The following is a 22,407-nucleotide window of genomic DNA, read 5'->3' on the forward strand; positions in this document are numbered from 1 at the left end:
ATGAGGTTCCTGGTTAGAAATGGCTGTCGTTCTTTTGGGAGGATTAATAAGAAAATCTGTATGTTGCTTTTAGCCCTTCACAAGAGAGAGAAAAAAAATATGTTCGATTTCTTCTTTATTGCTGTTATTACGTGAACCAGATTGAATTGCTGCATCTCTGAAGAGTTTCTTATGACTAGTGTGAAGTGTCCCATTTTAACCCACGTCAATTTTAAATTGCCCATAGAATACACAGATAACTGACTGTAATAATTCAGTTGCCACACTCAATACATTGTTTGAAATCCAATGAAAGGCAAAAGGAAAACTTGCAATCCTACAGAATCAGCAGGATAGATCCTGCAAGCTGTAACAGGACTTATTTGAATTAATTAAAAAGGAGCTAGGTGTGTAGTAACAAGATCAGTGGGTCTCCTCTGCGTGGCTACAATACAAGGGTAGGAACTGCAATCCTCTGGGCTTGGGGTTTTTTAAATCTGTAAAAGAAGATGAATAAGCTAGAACACTTCTTCCAGAATTAAGACTCTCATTTTTGTCTGTATTTTAATTTTTGTCATCCCTCCACCAACATTTCTAAAATAGTTAAAATCAAACTATAAAGAATATTTCAAGGATCACAGTTGCAGGTTTTTAAATTACAAATAAATTTATGGCTCAATTTCAGGTTCCTTATCTGTAAAATAGAGGAGCATTGGTGTAAATATTCTAAACTCAGCTCTGTGCTTCAGTGGGCTTTTCACTACCTTTAGTTAGTTGCACTAGGCTGGTTGCTATTTACTTTGCATGGTTGACTGCTCTCTTCCCACATTGTGTGCCAGGAAGGGCACTGCACCTTGGTACAAACACTGCTGGGCACCTTTCTGTTTTCCTTCTTTGCTTCATCCTATACAAGTATGCAGTACACTCTTGGGTTGTTTCATGAGCCCTGGGGGCACGTTGGAAGGAACTGAGAGAAAGAGCAACAAAGCGGCGAGTGGTGTGACAGGGCAGCATGCACTGTGGGTAAGCTGGACTCACCAAAGAACTGTGTTTATTTTGCATTCATCTCCATGAATTAATAAAAAGAACTGGTGACACACAAAGAGAGGAGAGGCTACGATTTAAAAGAGCTGTATTGGTTTAGATGTTTTGTAAAATGATTACGTTATGGAAAAGTGTAGAAAATGTGATATTTCCTGGCTTTGGAACTATCTGTATGACTATAAAGTCAGGAGTGAAGGCACATAAGGACTTGTAGGAATGGTTTCTTTCACAGGAAAGTGATTTTTCTTTTCTTAGTTGGATTTATGGTTATTCTTGATTCTAATGCATATTTTCTCATATTTTAAAAGATTGCATGATGTTAATTCACAAGTCTCAGATTTCAACTCTAATATAATACATCGGAATCATGACTTTTCTCAGCCTTTCAAATTCTCAATTATTTTACTATCAGAATTTTCTTGTATTTGAACAATTTTTTAGAAGAAGCTCTGTCTAGACATGAAAACTGAGTTGGAAAATGGATATAAGCATCTAGATGACTCTAGAAAAAAAATCTTAATTGTTTTAGGCAACAAGTGTCTAGTCTTCCCTGATGTTAATTATCCAAATATGTATTTTATATCACTAATTAACTTTTCACAACTATAAATTGTCTTACAAAAACATTTAACAACACTATTATTTTCCAGGACTCGTTTTTCCTCTGCATACTAGATCACAGTATTTTTAGTGATGAGAAAATGTATACAAATTCAAACTGACAGCAATTCATGAATCTCTAATATTCCAATATGCTCTGGTATATGTTGTCCACTTTGCAAAAATGATTATTAATAGCCTGACTGCAAAATTGTTTAAGAAACATTTCATTTTAAATTAGCCATAATTAAATTTTTCAGACTATACAGATGCATGAAGTTCATTTTCCTTGCCCATATTTAGTTTTTCCTGTTTAACAAAAATTATATATAATATATATAAAATATATATTAAAACAATATATGTATATTTATATATTCCTTTATGTGTATGCAATATATTTATTATATATATTATACATATCCCTTTTATTAAACAGGGAAAATGAGTATATAAATTACTAATATATATAAATTACTTTATATATATATATATAAAAAATTAAGAACTACAAGAAAAAAATTGGCAAGTAATTAGTCATTTCATTTGATTATTTTAGATCACCAAACAGAATACTTCAAGTTTTCCAAGATACTTTGTACCGTTTGGTTCAAATGTTTCCTCTGAGAGGCTAATTTATTAGCAACAACAGAGTGAGTTAGAGATAAGAAAGGGTGAGAACCCAAGTAATTGACATCCAATCAGGAGGCCTTTGTCTGAGAACCTGAGGTGACTAATAAAAACTGACAATCTAAGGGAGAGAGACTTCTATCTGGAGAGTATTTCTCATGAAAACAAATACTGCACAATTAAATTAAATATATCACCCCACTGAAGCAATTGCTATTCCCAACTTTATCCTTAGAATTCTTTTTCCAAGCTTGAGATTGTTGTATGGGCAAATATTCTCCACTGAACCACACAAGCACAACTAAATCAATCAACCAGTAGTCAGTCAATCAATGAAATCTATCTAAAGCCAAAGTTTTCTTCTCCTAAATGTAGCGAGATAATTGACTGTGCTCTACACTGTGCTTTGAAGATAGAGAGTTCACTGACATAAGGTAATAAAGAATTTAAACATTAGCTAACAATTTTGAGCGCTACGTGTCAGGGATGTGCTAAATGATTTCTGTCTCGTTTTTTATCAGAATTTTTGAATTAACTATATGAAGTTAGTGCATTTTTGTCCCCAAATGTGGACACTAAGGCTTGACTACAGTTGCTTGCCCAAGATAACACAGCTGCTAAACAACAGAACCAAGATGCAAACCCAGGGTGACCTGATTACCACACTATACCATCTTCTTAGGCACAGCACTGTTTTGCTTCAGATGTTTCTGGACACTCAGAAGCACAGAGCAGAGTATCAGTTATCTGAGGCTATATGTTGCCTCTGCATCCAAAAAAGTGCCAATGATAATGCCACACTCAGAGTGTTGTTTGAAAAATATCTATTGAATTGTATTCACAAATGAAAACTCTTTTCTCTAATGATGTATCATCTCACTCTGCTAAGAAATCAAGTATGGTTTCATAAAATTTTAGTCATAAAGATAATGTTATTTGAACAGGAACAAGATGGCATTATGAATAATAGATTTCAATCTATTAAGCACAGAGCTACAGCAACAGTTTAACAGGATAATGCAAGGATTATTATAAAATTTTTAGAGATTACTGTAAGTAGCACATGATCCCCTTTGCTATTAATAAAAACAAAACAATGCTGAGAAATAGGCCATTTTGTGTACTTGCTTTTACATGAAACCTGTATGGAGTTGTGCAACTAGACTAGGGTTAGGACAGCCGAGTTCTGGTCTTGGTTCTGAAACTAAATGGCTCTATGACTCTCAGCAAAAGACTGACCTTTTCAGGCCTAAATCTCCTCATGGTTAAATGTAGGGAAGGATCAGATGAGATAATTTATAAGGTCCTTCCAACTCTAAAATCCCATCATTCTGTAATAGTGCTACATTAGATTCCAATGTTAGCATAGTTGGAAATGCTCACTTCACAATTTTTTACCTTTTGCAAAATTCCCTGTATCAGGAGATTCAAAACATACTTTATGACAAAACTCAGAAGGGAAAGAAATACAGCAGCCTTTTAGCTATAATCTGGTATGCAGCAACTATAGTGTATGTGCAAGGTGAAGGAAGAGTGACAAAGTGAGATTAACAAAAGGAAAAACAAAACTGTCACCATTACAGGACACCAGACCAGCCAAGACATGATGAAAGACATGGCAAGATTCACACAGGGAATTAGAGCAATCTGAGCCATTTTCTAGAACTTTCTCATAACACAATATTAATTGGGTTTACTTAAAATTCAGTTATCCACTTTGGTGTACATAAAATAAAATCTAAAACATTATAATCAGGACTTACTGTACTTACAATTAGTGACAGTTCCTGTACAAATACAGTTTCTAGTAACATTGTATATAAAGCAATGCTATATATATAGACCTGGAACCCTCAGTGCTCGGTTCTGTGCCTACCTTTCTATAATTAGCTGTGTTATCTTGATTAATGAATGTGACCTTTTTGACAGATACGTTGCTTAGCTCTAACACAACTGATCTTATACTGATAAAAAAAAAATATGTTTTGGTTATTGCAATCACTCACTGACTTCTATGAAGTAGGTCCTGGTAAGTGGAGGGTCTGTTGTTAGCTGAGGGGATGACAAATGTGACCACTATGTTTGGCACAGCTGGGCCAAGACTGCATAATAAAGGGAAAGAGATTGAGAAGCCCCAGAGAGAGGATTCTGGGAAGGGAATCAAAGTAGACTCTTTAATGTTGAATCATTCAAAATAGAAATCCGTGTCTTAAAATCCCCAAAACATAGAAATGAAAAGCCACAACAAGAAAACTGAGAAGACATCTGCAAAGTACTTTTAAAACATTGAGATTCTGGCCGGGTGTGGTGGCTCACGCCTGTAATCCCAGCACTTTGGGAGGCCAAGGCAGGCGGATCACGAGGTCAGGAGTTCAAGACCAGTTTGACCAACATGGTGAAACCCCATCTCTACTAAAAATACAAAAATTAGCCAGGTGTGGTGGCATGTGCCTGTCATCCCAGCCACTCAAGAGGCTGAGGCAGGAGAATCCCTTGAACCCGGGAGGCAGAGGTTGCAGTGAGCTGAGGTCGTGCCACTGCACTCCAGCCTGGGTGACAGAGCAAGACTCCGTCTCAAAAAAAATTGAGATTCTGATTACAGTGGGTACCATATGTCATAGAAGGACAATGATTAATATATAACAATAGTGACTAAAACAAACTGTGACTGAGACAAGAAATACAGTACCGATGTAGGTCTGAATATCATAGTACTGAGAACGGGACATTTAATCTGACTGGAAAAATTGAGAGGAAAAATCAGACCTACCTAACAATTGCATGTTGTTGCTTTGTATAAAGTAGAGTAGTTAGAAAGTAAATGGATGGGATTAGAGATTTATCAAACACCCACTTCTGGTGAGGCACAGTGCTAGGTGATGTGCATGCATTGCCTTATCTAATCCTCATATTAATCTTGAGAAAAAAGGTAATTTATTCCCATTTCTGCACAAGAAAATTAGAGCTCAGTTTTAAAAACTTGCCCACCTCTCATAAACTTGATGGAGTATAAGTCAATACAAATGTTTGGGAGGGTAATTCATCCAAATCTATCAAAAAATTTAAGAAGCAAAATTATTACCTCAGCAATGAGAGTTTTAGCCATTTATTCCTCAGAAATACTTTTTCATGTGTGCAAAGATATTATGTGCAATTTTCCTCATTGCTGCATTATTTGTAATATTTAAAATTTTGGAGGCAACCTAACAGCTATTTGGTAAAACAACTTATGATACATCTATATTCTAGAATACTTTAAAGGAAATAAAAATATTAAAGTATAAGAAATTAAATTCATTTGGAAGAATATTTTAGTAAATTTCTTAGTATAAAGATCAAAATACAAAAATATAATAAGTAGCAAAATTAACTTTTTATTAATAAAGTATATATCCATCTGTATGGATATAGTGAACGATCTGGAACACTACATGCCAAGTGATTAACAGTAGTTACAGCTATAGAATGAGATGAAGAGCTAGAACAGAAGAGACCACATCCTACTTTCTGCTGTTCTGTATCATTTGAACTATCTCCAACAGAAAAGTACCATTCCATTAAAAAAGGTGGAAAGGCATAATGAACCCAAAGTCACACGAGCAGCCACCAGCATTTGGGACTTACAGTTCTTGCTTCAGTATTTGACTTCTAAGTTTACATTTTGGGATTCCTCTTCTTCTGAAATGACATTACACTGTCTAGAGTGGAAAATGATGACGCGCAGCAGAATTATGTGAGAGAATAGAAAAAAGTGTCCAAGGAAAATCAATTAAAGCATGGATGAAGGCCATGGCAACAGCCACAAACTCATCCTTTTGCCAAGAATTAATATATACCTCTAGACATGAAGATTGATACAAAGAAAGTGTTGTGTCACATGAGTTTGTTTTTCTAAGAGTGTCATTCTTTAGAGCAGGTCTAACTATGTGATTAAATTACCCCCAGAAGACATGGTCAGGGACACACAGCTATCATTGATAAAACCACTTTCAAATTCTCTACCAATGCATTTATAGCTCCAAACTTAAATCTTCAGCATCTCCTCTGGCTTTTCTCATATAGTATCCTGCTGAAAATCAGGATGCGGATCAATCACGTCCTCACAATATAAATCTCATACCAGGAAGAAGAGCTGGATTTTTAGAAACACTACAATATTTAATAACACTGATTATAATTATTAATGAAATCTAGAACCCAGAAACAAGGTAACAAAGAGTAAAACCTAAATATAAAAAATTCAGAAATATGTCCGAAGTTCCATGAATATTGAAGGTAGACAAACTAAATGACAGTAATTTATCTCTTCGAATCTTACTGGCAGGTTCTTACTGGCAAGGGGAATATCATGAGAATAAACTGAAGCACCCAAAGATGGTTGAACCAGATGTCCTCTAAGGTCTTTTCTTCTCTTATATGCATTTCTTCTAAAACATCTAGGTAATAATACATGAAGTCTTTCAGATGAAAATGATCAAGGCTGATCTGCTAAGGTCTATGGTAGTCTATAACTTTCTCAAGGTATAATTTTAGTCCAACTTTTTTCTGGCCTATTAAAAAACAGGATAAAACCACGTTTAGAATGTGCAGTTTACTAAAGGTATTAATTTTCTATTAGATACTTTTAGAGGTAGGTCTAAATACAAATTGAATCACATCTGTAAAGTTCAATGGTCTCAGCACTTGAGTGGCAGTATCTGGCTGTATCACACAAACACACACGCACACTTGCACATGTGCACACGCATGTGTGTGCACACACACATACACACTCCTACTTGGCAATGTTAGCTCAGAGAAAACTCATAAATACTATGACACACAAGCCATTCAAAAACTTTCTCCAAAACCAAATCAAAAGAAATATCAGTCTATCTAGACATTACATCCTGTCTTCTTCAAGAAAACCACTGTTCCTTTCTTTTTTGTTTTGAACCCAATGTCAGAGAGGAATAGCATATTAATTTAATTTTTTAAATCAAGCAAACATAAAAAAATCTATCCCTTACTTTAAATTTAGATAAATGTGTACAAATACAGAAAACTCCATATGAATGTTACTCAAGTGGGGGCATTTCAGTAAAAATTCATTTTACTAAGGATACATTCACAATGCGCGCTTTGCAAAAGTTACCAAATATTACTATGCTTAACAATGTGCATTCATATTGTATGAATTAACCACCTAATGGTTCCCCAGGAAATACTACAGCAAAACACATTGATGTTGGTATAATTGAGAAGCATTCATTTAAAGAAAAACTTCCTATCTTTTGTAGCTCTAGGTACTGAGGATGCATTATGATGAATAATTACACAGATTAATAAGATGTCTTCAAACCTTCTGGTACTTAATGAGAGTAGTTAGATTATTTCCAAACAAGCATATTGAGACTCTATTGAAGGTGTACTTTGCATATCACTATTCTAGGTTTTCTCATTCTGATCTTTATCCTTGCCAGTATCTGACCAGAAGTAGAAAGATCAATGGAAGTAATGTAAGTTTCTGAGTGTACATGTAGATGAGAGTACACATGTGTGAGAGTGTGTGAGAGTGTGTGTGTCCAAATAGCTCACTTAAGCATGGTATCATTTATCAGCCAATATCTGTTTGAAAATTACCTGCAATGTAGAAAATAGTTGAGGGGGAAGTCCTGAGTAACAAGTAGAAATGTCTAAAAGTGGAGATTAAGTAGACACGTATGTAATACAACTAGTGGCTTAGAGAAGGTATTCAATAAATGATCACTATATTATTATCATCATTATTCCCTCGGCATGGCTACACAGAGAACCTGAAATCACTAGCAAACTTATTTAGCCTTAAAGCAGATAAGAAGCAATCAGCTGAAATGGAGGACACATTTTGCTATAGTCAGGCCTGCTTATAATAGCAAAGAGTTACAGCTAGCATTCTAACAATAAAGAAAAAATATAGAGAAAATTATCAAAGACAGACATAACTTAAAGAGCAGCATGTGCCAGGACATTTGCACCAGGACAAATAGTTTAGACTATTTGTAGCCAGAGAGAGCATCATTTAATATTTGCAAAACACACACTTTATGTTCTTAATGATGACACTGTTAAAAATAGCAGCTGTGGAGTCAGACCTATCTGAGTTCAAATCCCAGCTCTACCACCCTGTGGTTTTGTGATCTTGGCTAAGTTACTTAACCATGATTCTCAGTTTACTACTCCCTTAAATAAAGAGTCCGTCTCTTCCTCACAGTACTAGGTCTAAATGAAATGGTGAATGTAATTGACTAACACAGGGCCCACCACATGGATTCCATTTAGGTAACTACATTATTATTACCACATTTTGCTTAAGAAAACACAAAAATGTGTGATTTAAGATCCCTTTCAAATATTTTAATGTTACAAAACAATGTTTTCACTTAAAGAGGTAGTTTTTAGTTATCTAGAAAATTAACATATGGAAAGTCTAATTTCCACATGACACTGCTGTTAGACTTGGTTTATAATATATACTCAGACACAGATAAGAAGATATGTAATCAAAGACAGAAAGAAAAAGTAGTTTCCCTTTCTCCTTTTTATCTGAGTCAAAGCAAGTTCATAAATGTCTCAGATTCTAAAGGCTGTTGACTAATTGTTGAAACAGGGCCAGCCACTACACCACTGTGAGTGTAACTACACCAGTTTGGATGTATGTTTCTGCTGTGTTTCTTTCATGATACCTTCCTGTTTCCCTTTTTGAAACAACAGACAAAATCTGGATCCCTCCAGAAAACACATTCATAAATGCCAGTGATATCTTGAACACTCACAATGTCAGAGGAAGGAATTCCACTTGGAAAGAGCACAAAACCTTCTGATGACATTCATGCTATAATCATGGGGAGAGTCAATCAGTTTAACAGTCACAGTACTTCATAGCTCTTGAGAGGAATGATAAAAGAAAAGGGAGAGAAATATATCATAACCAGCACTTTTCCAGTGCTTAGAAGACACTCAATGAATACTTATTGAACTAATAAATGCATTTATCCTACCTGGAATGCGTAGAGAAATTTTTAAGATGATAGATAGATAGATAGATAGATAGATAGATAGATAGATAGATGGATACATAGACTGAACTAGGACCTTGGTTCAAAAGAACTGAGTCTCTGTATTATTCAGAACTGTTTTGGATATAACTGACAGAAACACATTTCAAATACATCCCACCAAATATTAATTATACTGGCTTACATAAGTAAAAATATCAGGCGTTGACTGGCTTAGCATAGCTGCTCAAAAGTGTTCTCTCTTTATTTCTCGGCTCTTTTTCTTTTGGGTTGGCTACATTTTCCAGAAGTTTTCCCCCATGTATTAGGAATAGATAGCCACCAGAAGCTTCAGAGCTACACAGACTTTGCCCTCAGTAGGACAGAGAGGCTCTCTCTTCAAACATCCAAATAATTACCTTAAAAGAGGACTTCAAGTGGCATGACCCTGCTTAAATCTGATTGGCCCCACACGATCATGGTGGCTAATCACAATGGTTAGAAACATAGCACATTCTAATTTACCACTTTGGTTCATGTAACCACATCTATGGTGTAGAGGGGCGCACTACCCTTTGATGGATAGCCTCATCCAAATCATGGTAAGAGAAATAGGCAATTTCCAAAAGAAAGGATGTAGAAGAAACAAAATAATATATGTCACCTACAGCTTCCTCCATAAATTACTTTTACATCCTTGGTTGGTTCCCTCCTGGAGCCTCCACAGTACTGTAGTCAGTTGTTTACAACTGCCAGACTGCCTCAGGATTTAAACATTCTGAGCAGAAAAACATGTTTTCCTCACAACCTGATGTGTTGAACACCATCTGCACTCTTTAATTTCAAGGGGTAACTTATGCAAAACCACTTTGTAAACTGTAAAGAATTATATAAATGTAAATATTTAGGATAACTAAGTTAATTGTCTTCACCCTTCTGAAAGAGTTAAAAAGTCTGCCCTTCTATCTCAAAATTCAGTGATTTTCAAGGGATAATGCATAACTGCTTCCAGCAATAGCTTCTGCATCTATGCCTCCTTTACCTTATATCTGTTTATTGCATGCCTTTTTTTTTTTTCCTGATTTATATCAAGAAGGGGCTGAAGATGAAATTTTAAAACTGTGTTATTATCTTGAAACATAACTCCTGTAGTATTCATTGTAATATTGTTTCTCTACTCCTGGCACGGAGCAAGATTATTTGGAATGTAGCCATGTCTGTTTTTCTTTTCTTTTGTTAGTAATGACATCTAATCTGGTATGCATTGGCCCTTTCTCCTCTGCATGTTATTTATTTTAATCTTCAGAATGAAGTAGTTTGTTTTCAATACTCCCCAATTTATTTGTAGTGTCTTACAAATCATCACTATCTTGAAACTTCCGTCTCTCACCCATTGAAAATGGTTTCCTAGTTTTCATGTATTTTTAATTATGCTGGGAGACAAATCCCAACCCTCTCAAGGAGGACTATGTTTTATACATTTTTAAAATCACTCACAACGCCCTGCAATAAAAAAGTCCCCCACAATTTTTTAAATTTAGTCTGAGAAATTAGGAAGTCATTAGACAAAATGTGAAAATATTTAAAGAAAGACTAGAAACTTATCTCATCAAAATGAACCCAACTGCAATAGAAGGTCATTATAATTAAAATATTTCCAGTCCCTTCTTGACAGTGACCAATAGTAATGATGCCTTTTTTTTTTTTCTCTTGGTAAATGTTTCCTTTGTTAATAACTCAGTATAACAAAGACTTTTAGTCCTCAGTTCTTTTCACATAATTGTCACTAGCTATTGTGGAGAGGAAAAAACATAAACTCTTGATTCTGGAACGAAGAACAAGTGAAAAAGGAGCAGAAGGCACTAGCTAAAAGAGCAAAAACCTGGCAAAGAAATGACTGCCAAGAGAAATACGAAATGCAGCAATTTTTATTCTCACAAAAATGGGGGTAAAAGGTAATATCATTAATGAACTCTGGTAAGAAGAAAAGGAGCTTTGACCACAAACATATGCTATCTTACTTTACAATTTACACCAAAGTTTTATCTGTTTTGCCTCATAGGATGTAACCATTCAACAATGCTTTGAAATAGCTATTATATGTTCATCACTTTGGGATTAGGAAACTGTGTTTCAGACTTAAAGTGGTTTTTCCCAAGAAAGCAAGGTTAGCCGTATTCTGATGTAAACATTTTGTACTGTTTCCAGAATGTCACAGACGTTTCTGTTTTCTTCCACAAATTAACTGTAAACTTTTACAACACTGAATTACTATCTGTATTTATACAATCTCTAATTTATTATAATTGTATTCTTTCTACTTTTTAGTTGCTCTATATATGTATATGTATGTGTAGCAGAACCTTTTGTGATTTTTTTTTTTTATTTATCAGGCATCATGGCTTTCCCTGGCTCTATTGGTCAAGAGTGTTTTGTTGTTGTTGTTGTTGTTGCTGTTTTAACACAAATGACTGTTTTGAAACTGACAGCTTTCACATTTCCCCTTTTGATCAAGATCTAATAATGTGTTACATAAATATATGGTAAATAAATAAATAAAATAGAAGGAATATTTGTAAGTAAGGCAAATTCTGTGGATCTGCCTTTTCCTTATGGATATATATTTTTTTCTGTTTTATTTATTTATTTATTTATTTATTTTAAGTTCTGGGATACATGTGCAGAACATGCAGGTTTGTTACATAGGTACACATGTGCCATGGTGGTTTGCTGCACCTATCAACCTGTCATCGAGGTTTTAAGCCCCACATGCATTAGGTATTTGATCTAATGCTCTCCCTCCCCTTCCCCCCAACCCCCCGACAGGCCCTGGTGTGTGATGTTCCCCTCCCTGTGTCCATGTGTTCTCATTGTTCAACTCCCAATTATGAGTGAGCACATGCAGTGTTTGGTTTTCTCTTCCTGTGTTAGTTTGCTGAGAATGATGGTTTCCAGCCCATCCATGTCCCTGCAAAGGACATGAAGTCATTCCTTTTTATGGCTGCATAGTATTCCATGGTATATATATGCCACATTTTCTTTATCCAGCCTATCATTGATGGGCCTTTGGGTTGGTTCCAAGTGTTTGCTATTGTAAACAGCGCCACAATAAATATACATGTGCATGTGTCTATTTGTTTCCCACTCTGTAAATTACTGTACAAGTGTAAGAATTTATTTTTTGAATTTTAAATTCTGCCATTCTGAATATTTCGTTATTTACCCAGTAGTCATTCAGGAGCAGGTTGTTCAGTTTCCATGCAGTTCTGTGGTTTTCAGTGAGTTTCTTAATCCGGAGTTCTAATTTTATTGCACTGTGGTCTTAGAGACTGTTTGTTATGATTTCTGTTCTTTTGCATTTGCTGAGGAGTGTTTTACTTCCAATTAAGAATAAGTGTGATGCGGTGCTTAGAAGAACATATATTCTGTTGATTTGGGGTGGAGAGTTCTGTTCATGTCTATTAGGTCTGCTTGGTCCATAGCTGAGTTCAAGTCCTGAATATCCTTGTTAATTTTCTGTCTCGTTGATCTGTCTAATATTGACAGTGGGGTGTTAAAGTCTCCCATTATTATTGTGTGGGAGTCTAAGTCTCTTTGCAGGTCTCTAAGAACTTGGTTTATGTATCTGTTTGCTCCTGTATTGGGTGCATATATATCTAGGATAGTTAGCTCTTCTTGTTACATTGATGTTTTTACTTTTATGTAATGCCCTTCTTTGTCTTTTTTGATCTTTGTTAGTTTAAAGTTTGTTTTATGAGAGACTAGGATTGCAAACCCTGCTTCCTTTTGCTTTCCATTTGCTTAGTAAATATTCCTCCATCTCTTTATTTTGAGCCTTTGTGTGTCTTTGCATGTTAGATTGGTCTCCTGAATACAGCAAACTGATGGGTCTTGACTCTTTATCCTATTTGCCAGTCTGTGTCTTGTAATTGGGGCATTTAGCCTGTTTACATTTGAGGTTAATATTGTCATGTGTGAATTTGATCCTGTCATTATGATGCTAGCTGGTTATTTTGCCTATTAGTTGGTGCAGTTTCTTCATAGTGTTGATGGTCTTTATACTTTGGTATGTTTTTGCAGTGGCTGGTACCAGTTTTTCCTTTCCATATTTAGGGCTTCCTTCAGGAACTTTTGTAAGGCAGGCCTGGTGGTCACAAAATCTCTCAGCATTTGCTTGTCTGTAAACTACTTTATTTCTTCTTCATGTATGAAGCTTAGTTTGGCTGGATATGAAATTCTGGGTTGAAAATTCTTTTCTTTAAGAGTGTTGAATATTGGCTCCCACTCTCTTCTGGCTTGTAGGGTTTCTGCAGAGAGATCTGTTGTTAGTGTGATGGGCTTCCCTTTGTGGGTAACCCGACCTTTCTCTCTGTCTGTCTTTAACATTTTCTCCTTCATTTCAACCTTGGTGAATTTGACAATTACATGTCTTGGGGTTGCTCTTCTCAAGGAGTACCTTTGTGGTGTTCTCTGTATTTCCTGAATTTGAATGTTGGCCTGTCTTGCTAGGTTGGGGAAGTTCTCCTGGATTATACCCTGAAAAATGTTTTCCAACTTGGTTCCATTCTCCCCATCATTTTCACGTACACCAATCAAACGGAGGTTTGATCTTTTCACATAGTGCCATATTTCTTGGAGGCTTTGTTCATTCCTTTTCGTTCTTTTTTCTCTAGTCTTGTCTTCATGCTTTACTTCATCAAGTTGATCTTCAATCTCTTATATCCTTTCTTCCACTTGACCGATTTGGCTGTTGATACTTGTGTATGCTTCATGAAGTTCTTGTACTGTGTTTTTCAGCTCCATCAGGTCATTTATGTTCTTCTCTAAACTGGTTATTCTAGTTAGCAATTCATCTAACCTTTTTTCAAGGTTCTTAGCTTCCTTGCATTGGGTTAGAACATGCTCCTTTAGCTTAGAGGAGTTTGTTATTACCCACCTTCTGAAGCCTACTTCTGTCAATTCATTAAACTCATTCTCTGTCCAGTTTTGTTCCCTTGCTGGTGAGGAGTTGTGATCCTTTGGAGGAGAAGAGATGTTCTGGTTTTTGGAATTTTCAGAATTGTTGAGCTGGTTTTTCCTCATCTTCATGGATTTATCTACCTTTGGTCTTTGATGTTGGGTTGCAAAGACCATGGGAAAAGCACAGTATCTGGGCCAAGTGCATGGTTCCTCATAGCACAGTCCCTCATGGCTTCCCTTGGCTAGGGGAGGGAGTTCCCCAATCCATTGTGCTTCCTGGGTGAGGCAATGCCCCACCTTGCTTCTGCTTGCCCTCCATGGGCTACACCCACTATCTAACCAGTCTCAATGAGATGAGCTAAGTACCTCAGTTGGAAACGCAGAAATCACCCACTTTCTGCACTGATTTCACTAGAAGTTGCAGACCAGAGCTGTTCCTATTCAGCCATGTTACCAGCCATCCCCCTTATCTGATTTTGTGTAAGCTTAGAGTGATGTAGGAAAGGTAGCAGGACTGAAAATATAACCTCTAAAACTGGGACAATTTTCTGACTTAAAAATAATATAATAATAAGTAAGTTCTTTGAAACTGATGAGAACAAAGACACAGTGTACAAGAATCTCTGGAACACAGCTAAAGCAGTGTTTAGAGGGAAATTTATAGCACTAAATGCCCACAGGAGAAAGCAGGAAAGATCTCAAATTAAGTCCCTAAGATCATAATTAAAAGAACTAGAAAAGCAAGAGCAAACAAATTCAAAAGCTAATAGAAGACAAGACAAGAAATAACTAAGATAAGAGCAGAACTGAAGGAGATAGAAACATGAAAAACCCTTCAAAAAATCAAAGAATCCAAGAGTTGGTTTTCTGAAAAGATTTAACAAAATACATAGACCACTCTCCAGGCTAATGAAGAAGAAAAGAGAGAAGAATCAAATGGACACAATAAAAAATGATAAAGGGGATATCACCACCTATATCACAGAAATACAAACTACCATCAGAGAATACTACAAATACCTCTATGCAAATAAACTAGAAAATCTAGAACAAATGGATAAACTGGACACATACACCCTCCCAAGACTAAACCAGGAAGAAGTCGAATCTCTGATTATACCAATAACAAGTTCTGAAATTGAGGCCATAATTAATAGCCTACCAACCAAAAAAAACCCAGGACCAGATGAATTCACAGCCAAATTCCATCAGAGGTAAAAGAGAATCTGGTACCGTTTGTTCTGAAACTATTCCAAAAAATAGAAAAAGAGGGACTCCTCCCTAACTCATTTTAGAAGACCAGCATCATCCTGATACCAAAACCTGGCAGAGACACAACAGAAAAAAATGAAAATTTCACGCCAGTATCAGGCCTGATGAACAATGATGCGAAAATCCTCATTAAAATGCTGGCAAACTGAATCCAGAAGCACATCAGAAAGCTTGTCCACCACAATCAAGTTGGCTTGCATCCCCGGGATGCAAGGCTGGTTCAACATATGCAAATCAATAAACATAATCCATTACATCACCAGAACCAACGACAGAAACCACATGACTATCTCAATGGATGCAGAAAAGGCCTTCAATAAAATTCAACACTTCTTCATGCTAAAAACTCAATAAACTAGGTACTGATAGAATGTATCAAAATAATAAGAGCTATTTATGAAAAACCCACAGCCAATACCATACTGAATAGGCAAAAGCTGGAAGCATTACCTTTGAAAACTGGCACAAGACAAGGATGCCCTCTCCCACCACTCCTATTCGACATAGTATTGGAAGTTCTGGCCAGGACAATCAGGCAAGAGAAATAAATAAAAGGTATTCAAATACGAAGAGAGGAAGTCAAATTGTCTCTGTTTGAAGGTGATATGATTATGTATTTAGAAAACGCCATCACCTCAGCCCAAAATCTGCTTAAGCTGATAAGCAACTTCAGCAAAGTCTCAGGAGACAAAATCAATGTGCAAAAATCACAAGCATTTCTATACACCAATAATAGAAAAACAAGGAGCCAAATCATGAGTGAACTCCCATTCACAATTGCTACAAAGAGAATAAAATACTTAGGAATCCAACTTACAAGGGATATGAAGGACCTCTTCAAGGAGAACTACAAACCACTGTTTAAGGAAATAAGACAGGATACAAACAAATAGAAAAACATTCCATGCTCATGGATAGGAAGAATCAATATAGTTAAAATGGCCATACTGTCCAAAGGAATTTATAGATTCAAGGCTATCCCCATAAAGCTACCATTGACTTTCTTCGCAGAATTAGAAAAAACTACTTTAAAGTTCATATGGAACCTAAAAAGAGCCCGCATAGCCAAGACAATCCTAAGCAAAAAGAACAAAGCTGGAGGCATCATATTACCTGACTTCAAACTATACCACAAGGCTACAGTAACCAAAACAGCATGGTACTGGTACCAAAACAGAGATATAGACCATTGGAACAGAACACAGGCCTCAGAAATAACACCACACATCTACAACCATCTGGTCTTTGATAAACCTGATAAAAACAAGCAATGGGGAAAAGATTCCCTATTTAATAAATGTTATTGGGAAAACTGGCTAGCCATATGCAGAAAACTGAAACTGGACCCCTTCCTTACACCTTATACAAAAATTAACTCAAGATGGATTAAAGACTTAAACATAAGACTTAAAACCATAAAAACCCTAGAAGAAAATCTAGGCAATATCATTCAGGATGTAAGCATAGGCAGACTTCGTGACTAAAACACCAAAAGCAATGGCAACAAAAGCCAAAATTGACAAATGGGATCTAATTAAGCTAAAGAGCTTCTGCCCAGCAAAAGAAACTATCATCAGAGTGAACAGGCAACCTAAAGAATAGGAGAAAATTTTTGCAATCTATCCATCTGACAAAGGGTAATGTCAAGAATCTACAAGGAGCTTAAACAAATTTTCAAGAAAAAAGAACAACCCCATCAAAAAATGGGCAAAAAATATGAACAGACACTTCTCAAAATAAGACATTTATGCGGCCAACAAACATATGACAAAAAAGCTCATCATCACTGATCATTAGAGAAATGCAAATCAAAACCACAATGAGATACCATCTCAAGCCAGTTAGACTGGCAATCATTAAAAAGTCAGGAAACAGATGCTGGAGAGGATGTGGAGAAATAGGAATGCTTTTACACTGTTGGTGGGAGTGTATATTAGTTCAACCATTGTGGAAGACAGTGTGGCAGTTCCTCAAGGATCTAGAACCAGAAATACCATTTGACTCTGCAACTCCATTACTGGGTATATACCCAAAGGATTATAAATCATTCCAATATTAAGACACATGCTCATATATGTTTATTGCAGCACTGTCACAATAGCAAAGACTTGCTAGCAACCCAAATGCCCATCAACGATAGACTGGATAAAGAAAAGGTGACACATATACACCAGTGAATACTATGTAGCCATAAAAAAACGATGAGTTCATGTCCTTTGCAGGGACATGGATGAAGCTGGAAATCATCATTCTTGGCAAACTAACACAGGAACAGAAAACCAAACACCATGTGTTCTCTCTCATAAGTGGGAGTTGAACAATGAGAACACATGGACACAGGGAGGGGAACATCACACACTGGGACTTGTCGTGGGTGGGGGACTAGGGGAGGGATAGCCTTAGGAGAAATACCTAATGTAGGTGACAGGTTGATAGGTACAGCAAACCACCATGGCACCTGTATACCTATGTAACAAGCCTGCACGTTCTGCACATGTATCCCAGAACTTAAAGTATAAAAAAAAAGGAAAAAAAATCAGATAGGGAGCATAACAAATATTTTAATTTGTTTCCTTAAGACATGTCATGTAACTGCAAGATAATGGGTTGTCTAGTTTTACAAATACAGGGCAAATCATTCAATAGGTCACTTTTTTGATTGACCTCTTCCCACATCTATCACTAATTTTCTTTAAAAGTTAATTTACATTGAGCTTTCCCTCCAGAATAATTATTTTTCTATACCCATTGTCTGTATCTTTCTTAGGCCTTCCACAAATAGGAAGACTTTGCATATTATTTTGTTTATATGCCCATTTATAAGAAAAAAATAATAATGTCACTATGAATCAGCACAATGCAGAAAAAAAGACCTTGGATTGAATATTATTTTTACTGCTAAACTATTGAGTGACCATGAGCAAATTATTTAACTTTTCTGAGAATCAGTTCCTCAATAGTAAAATTGAAGAAGGAAAGACATGGTATATGTAAAACTTCTGGCATAAAATAAGAATCTAATGATATTAGTTCTCTTTAAAAATGGAATAATCTTCTAGAAGTTCACTTGGTTATAAGAGGAAAGAGAATGTGCTTTGAGTTCAATATAATCTATGTCTTAGGACTTCAAGTGAACAGTCGTAAAGTATACATTATTCACTTGAGGGATGAAATGGCAACCTAGAGTTGTTAATACATATTAAAATGTATGTTTCAGAAATAAAAAAGTTACTATAAAAATTGCTAATATACTTATAGGGTAATTGACTGTTTAAAGTATGATCCATTTGTCATTTGCATTCCACACAGTAACAGGAGCAATTACATTAGATTATACTAGTCATTGGTTAAATCTTATTTTCTTATTTAAATCAAAATTAAGTTATACAAATATAAAAAGGGAACTTAATAATGGCAAGTTTCTATCTCTTTTTGGCTGGGAATTCATCAGAAACCTTTAATTCAGTAATTGGAGGTGATATTCTATAGTTGTAAATAGTTAAGAACTTTAAGCTATTTATTTCAAATATGACTGAGTTACAAAATATAAAAACAATAACTGTTTCTCACTGATTGGATCTTTTACCATGATGTCCTCAAGAAGACAGAATATAAAAGCAGCATAAAAATTTCCTTTTCACAGCTAAAATCTACTAGCTGTGTAATCCTGGCAAGTTACTTAACTTCTCTGAGGCACAGAAATTTTTATTCCTAAAAGTGGGAATAATACCTTATTCTCTTCACAGAGATGTTTTGAAGAACAAATGAGATAATGCACATAAATGTACTCAGAAACACTAGGTCAGAAAGGAAGGAACTGACCAGAGTTAATGGTTCCTTTCTTTGAGTTCCAATAGCAGGCTGTTCACTGCACTCCACAGTATAATAATTACCTGTTCTCATGGCCTGAAAGTGATGCAGTAGCAGGTGGAAGAATTAACCGGAGGTCTGTGAAGCTCCACACTAAGCTATCTTCCCTGTTAGGAAAACTTGGGTTAAATCATTTATTTAACCAGAAATTGTGTTATTTTTGTCATGTTTTGTAATGTCTAACTTCTCCAAGGGTGCTGGCAAAGGAGATGTACAGAAGACAAAAGGCAGCTAGCCAAGGGGTTGTCCTAACTGGCAGAACTAACACGTCTGCTTTAAAAAGATGATGAAAGGGATGGCTTATGTATCTGGGTATGGCTTTTACATCCCAGCCCACACACAAGTTTAGTGGCTCCAAAGCAGCTTGCTGCTCACCTTAAAAAACCCTGAATGAGAATGAGAAACTGATCCAAGGTTGGTGTATTAGAGGATTCTTACATGTACAGACTAAGACAAATTAGGGAGGCTTAGTGAGAGACAGTGCTGGGTACTTTGCCACAGGCAATAGTTGTTCTGACTTTATAGGAGAGATCCTGCCCAGTCTCCCACAGGTGCTCTTTCCCTCCTTCCCTCCCTCTCCAAAAGAAAAAGTTTGTACGAAAAGTCATCCTTATTATTTTTGTTTTGGATTAAGTAGTCAAATTTCTACTATATTAATATCATGTAAGTGGCAGCCATTTAAATTCACTCTCTTGATAGAAAGGTGAGTTGATTATCACACCTGCTATTTTTTTTCACTGCCAAAAGATTGCAATAAGCTCCCTCCATCACCCTCAAAAAACAAACAGAAAGCATCTGAGGCATAGCCATTGTTTACATATTGTATTTGTGTGCAGCTATCTACAATGTTCTTTCTTCTAAGAAGGAGTTTATCTGCCAGTATTTTTGGCTTTAGTAGCAGCGCTCTTCTTGATAGACTAAGAGAAGGATCTACAGAAAAGTCATCTGATTAAGGTTTTGGGTCAAATTAAAACTCTCTGGACAGGATCCTCTTTCCTTCACTTAGATTTCTGCAAACAGAAAGCAGATTATTCTCCCGGCAAATAGCAACTCTAGAAACGCTTGTGGTTTTCAGACTTTGGCAAAACTTGTTGAAAACAGCATCATCATAATACATTTGTACAAACGCGAATTTCAGTGGCTCTTTTGTCCCACATGATGCATGATGACATTTATGAAGGTCTGTTTTATCCCCTCAGGGTCATTTCTTTTGTGTTCCTACAGAGCCAATCGGCTTCATGTAAGTCCAAGTTATTATATTAATCATCCCTTTCACTAGACTAGAGAACTTCTTTTTCATGGTCCATATCATGGCCACAATGCATCAAAGGTAGGATCATTGTTTTCCACTTATTTTTGCTACTAGAACCCCAAATTCTAATAAAAGAAATTTTTAGGGTTGGGAAGGGGAGAGAGACAGGGGCCAGAAACAGATTCCATCATCAGCGATCTTGTCTGGGTATTTGAACATACCAAGCCTGGGATACTTCCTGTAACACTGTGTTCAGGGTTCAGTCTGACTTGCTTTCTTCCAGATGTAAGGTGGGCTGACTTGGGCTTGATCCAGAGACTTAGGCATCTGATAAAAGCTGCCTGAGTAGTTTTGCATTTTTATTAATAAAGCAATATAATGCTGGTTTTCTAGGGCACAGTAGTCTCACTTAAAACATGTATAAACTGCTTTATTAGAGATTATAGCACTATTGGGAGAGAAAATAAAAGTGATCATTTATATGATAATGTGAGCTGATAATTTGGGAATGATTCATTCTCATTAATGTTCGCACACTGCCATGTAAGTTTATTAGTTAGTGTGTGTGGTAGAACAGAAGGTAAGGCCTTTGATAAAACAATCTTTAATTGAGGATTTTTTCTGTATAGTAGAGTGGTATAGAAAACTTAGTGAGATTGTAAGGTGCAGAAACAGCCACTGCTCCCCTTTTGCTGTTTCTCTACCCTGTCCCTTGCTCTTTGCCTCGTTTACACAGGCTGGGGCAACTGCGATAAGCACATGGATGTGTCAAGAGGGGATTTTGTGGAGGAAATTCAAGTTCAGGATGGAGGATTTGACTAGATGAATTCTAAGATTCCTTCCATCTTTGACTTTCCCTTGGCCTAAGCAGGAGGTGGAAATAATTTCCAGCTGCAAACACCAGCAGAGAGCCAAATTAAAAAGAAATTTTGTGATATGCCACTGGACAGGAAAAAAAAAAAAGAAACAAGTAATTGTGGTAACAAATCCAGCATGTCAGGAAGTCTAAAGATGAGCTCTTTCAGTCAACATTATATTTTAGCATAAAATAAATCTTGTGTCTTTAAAATTTACTTTTTGAAGACAGTCTCTCACATTATATATATGTGTGTGTGTGTGTGTGTATATATATATATATATATACTTTTTTTTTTTTCAGAAGAATAGAAGGAGGGCAGGAGAGGGCACTTTTTTTTTTTTTTTTTTTTTTTTTTGAGACAGAATCTCACTCTGTTGCCAGGCTGGAGTGCAGTGGCACGATCTCGGCTCACTGCAACCTCCGCCTCCAGGGTTCAAGCGATTCTCCTGCCTCAGCCTCCTGAGTAGCTGGGCTTACGGGAACACGCCACCATGCCTGGCTAATTTTTGTGTTTTTAGTAGAGACGGGGTTTCATCGTGTTGGTCAGGCTGGTCTCAAACTCCTGACCTCGTGATCCACCGACCTCAGCCTCCCAAAGCTGGGATTATAGGCATGAACCACTGGGCCCGGCCCAAAATGCCAATCTTTTCTCTTGTGGTTTCTGGGTTTGATGTCAAGATTATAAAACTATTCTCCTATGCTTTTTCTAGTACAATATTGTTTTTTATGTTTACATTTTTTAATCCACCTGGACTAAAATGTGGATTAAAACCACCTTTTGGATACCAAGGAGGAGTATACTTTTATTTTTCTCTAAATATATGTAATAAAATAGTCTCTTTTTCCTTTACTGATTCAAAATGCCACATTTACTGTGTGAACATAGTAATTGGGGAAGAGGACATGATACGAACTCTATTCTGCTC

The 22,407-nt window shown here is 36.2% G+C and overlaps 1 protein-coding gene across 3 annotated transcripts in view; it reads left to right on the forward strand.

Moving 5' to 3' along the window:
* Window positions 1–22,407, forward strand: part of KCNMB2 (potassium calcium-activated channel subfamily M regulatory beta subunit 2) — a 294,624-nt gene that overhangs the window by 23,064 nt on the left and 249,153 nt on the right. The window contains exon 1 of one of the 3 annotated variants that reach the window (XM_045386607.3): window positions 863–1,002. The exons of the other annotated variants lie outside the window; for them this stretch is intronic. Coding sequence (XP_045242542.1) covers window positions 992–1,002 — 11 coding nt within the window. The 5' untranslated portion in view covers window positions 863–991. Of the gene's footprint in view, window positions 1–862; window positions 1,003–22,407 lie in introns of those variants that run through there. 3 annotated transcript variants of the gene reach the window in all.

This window comes from Macaca fascicularis, chromosome 2 (assembly GCF_037993035.2).
Source record: "Macaca fascicularis isolate 582-1 chromosome 2, T2T-MFA8v1.1".
NCBI classification, from domain to species: Eukaryota; Metazoa; Chordata; class Mammalia; order Primates; family Cercopithecidae; genus Macaca; species Macaca fascicularis.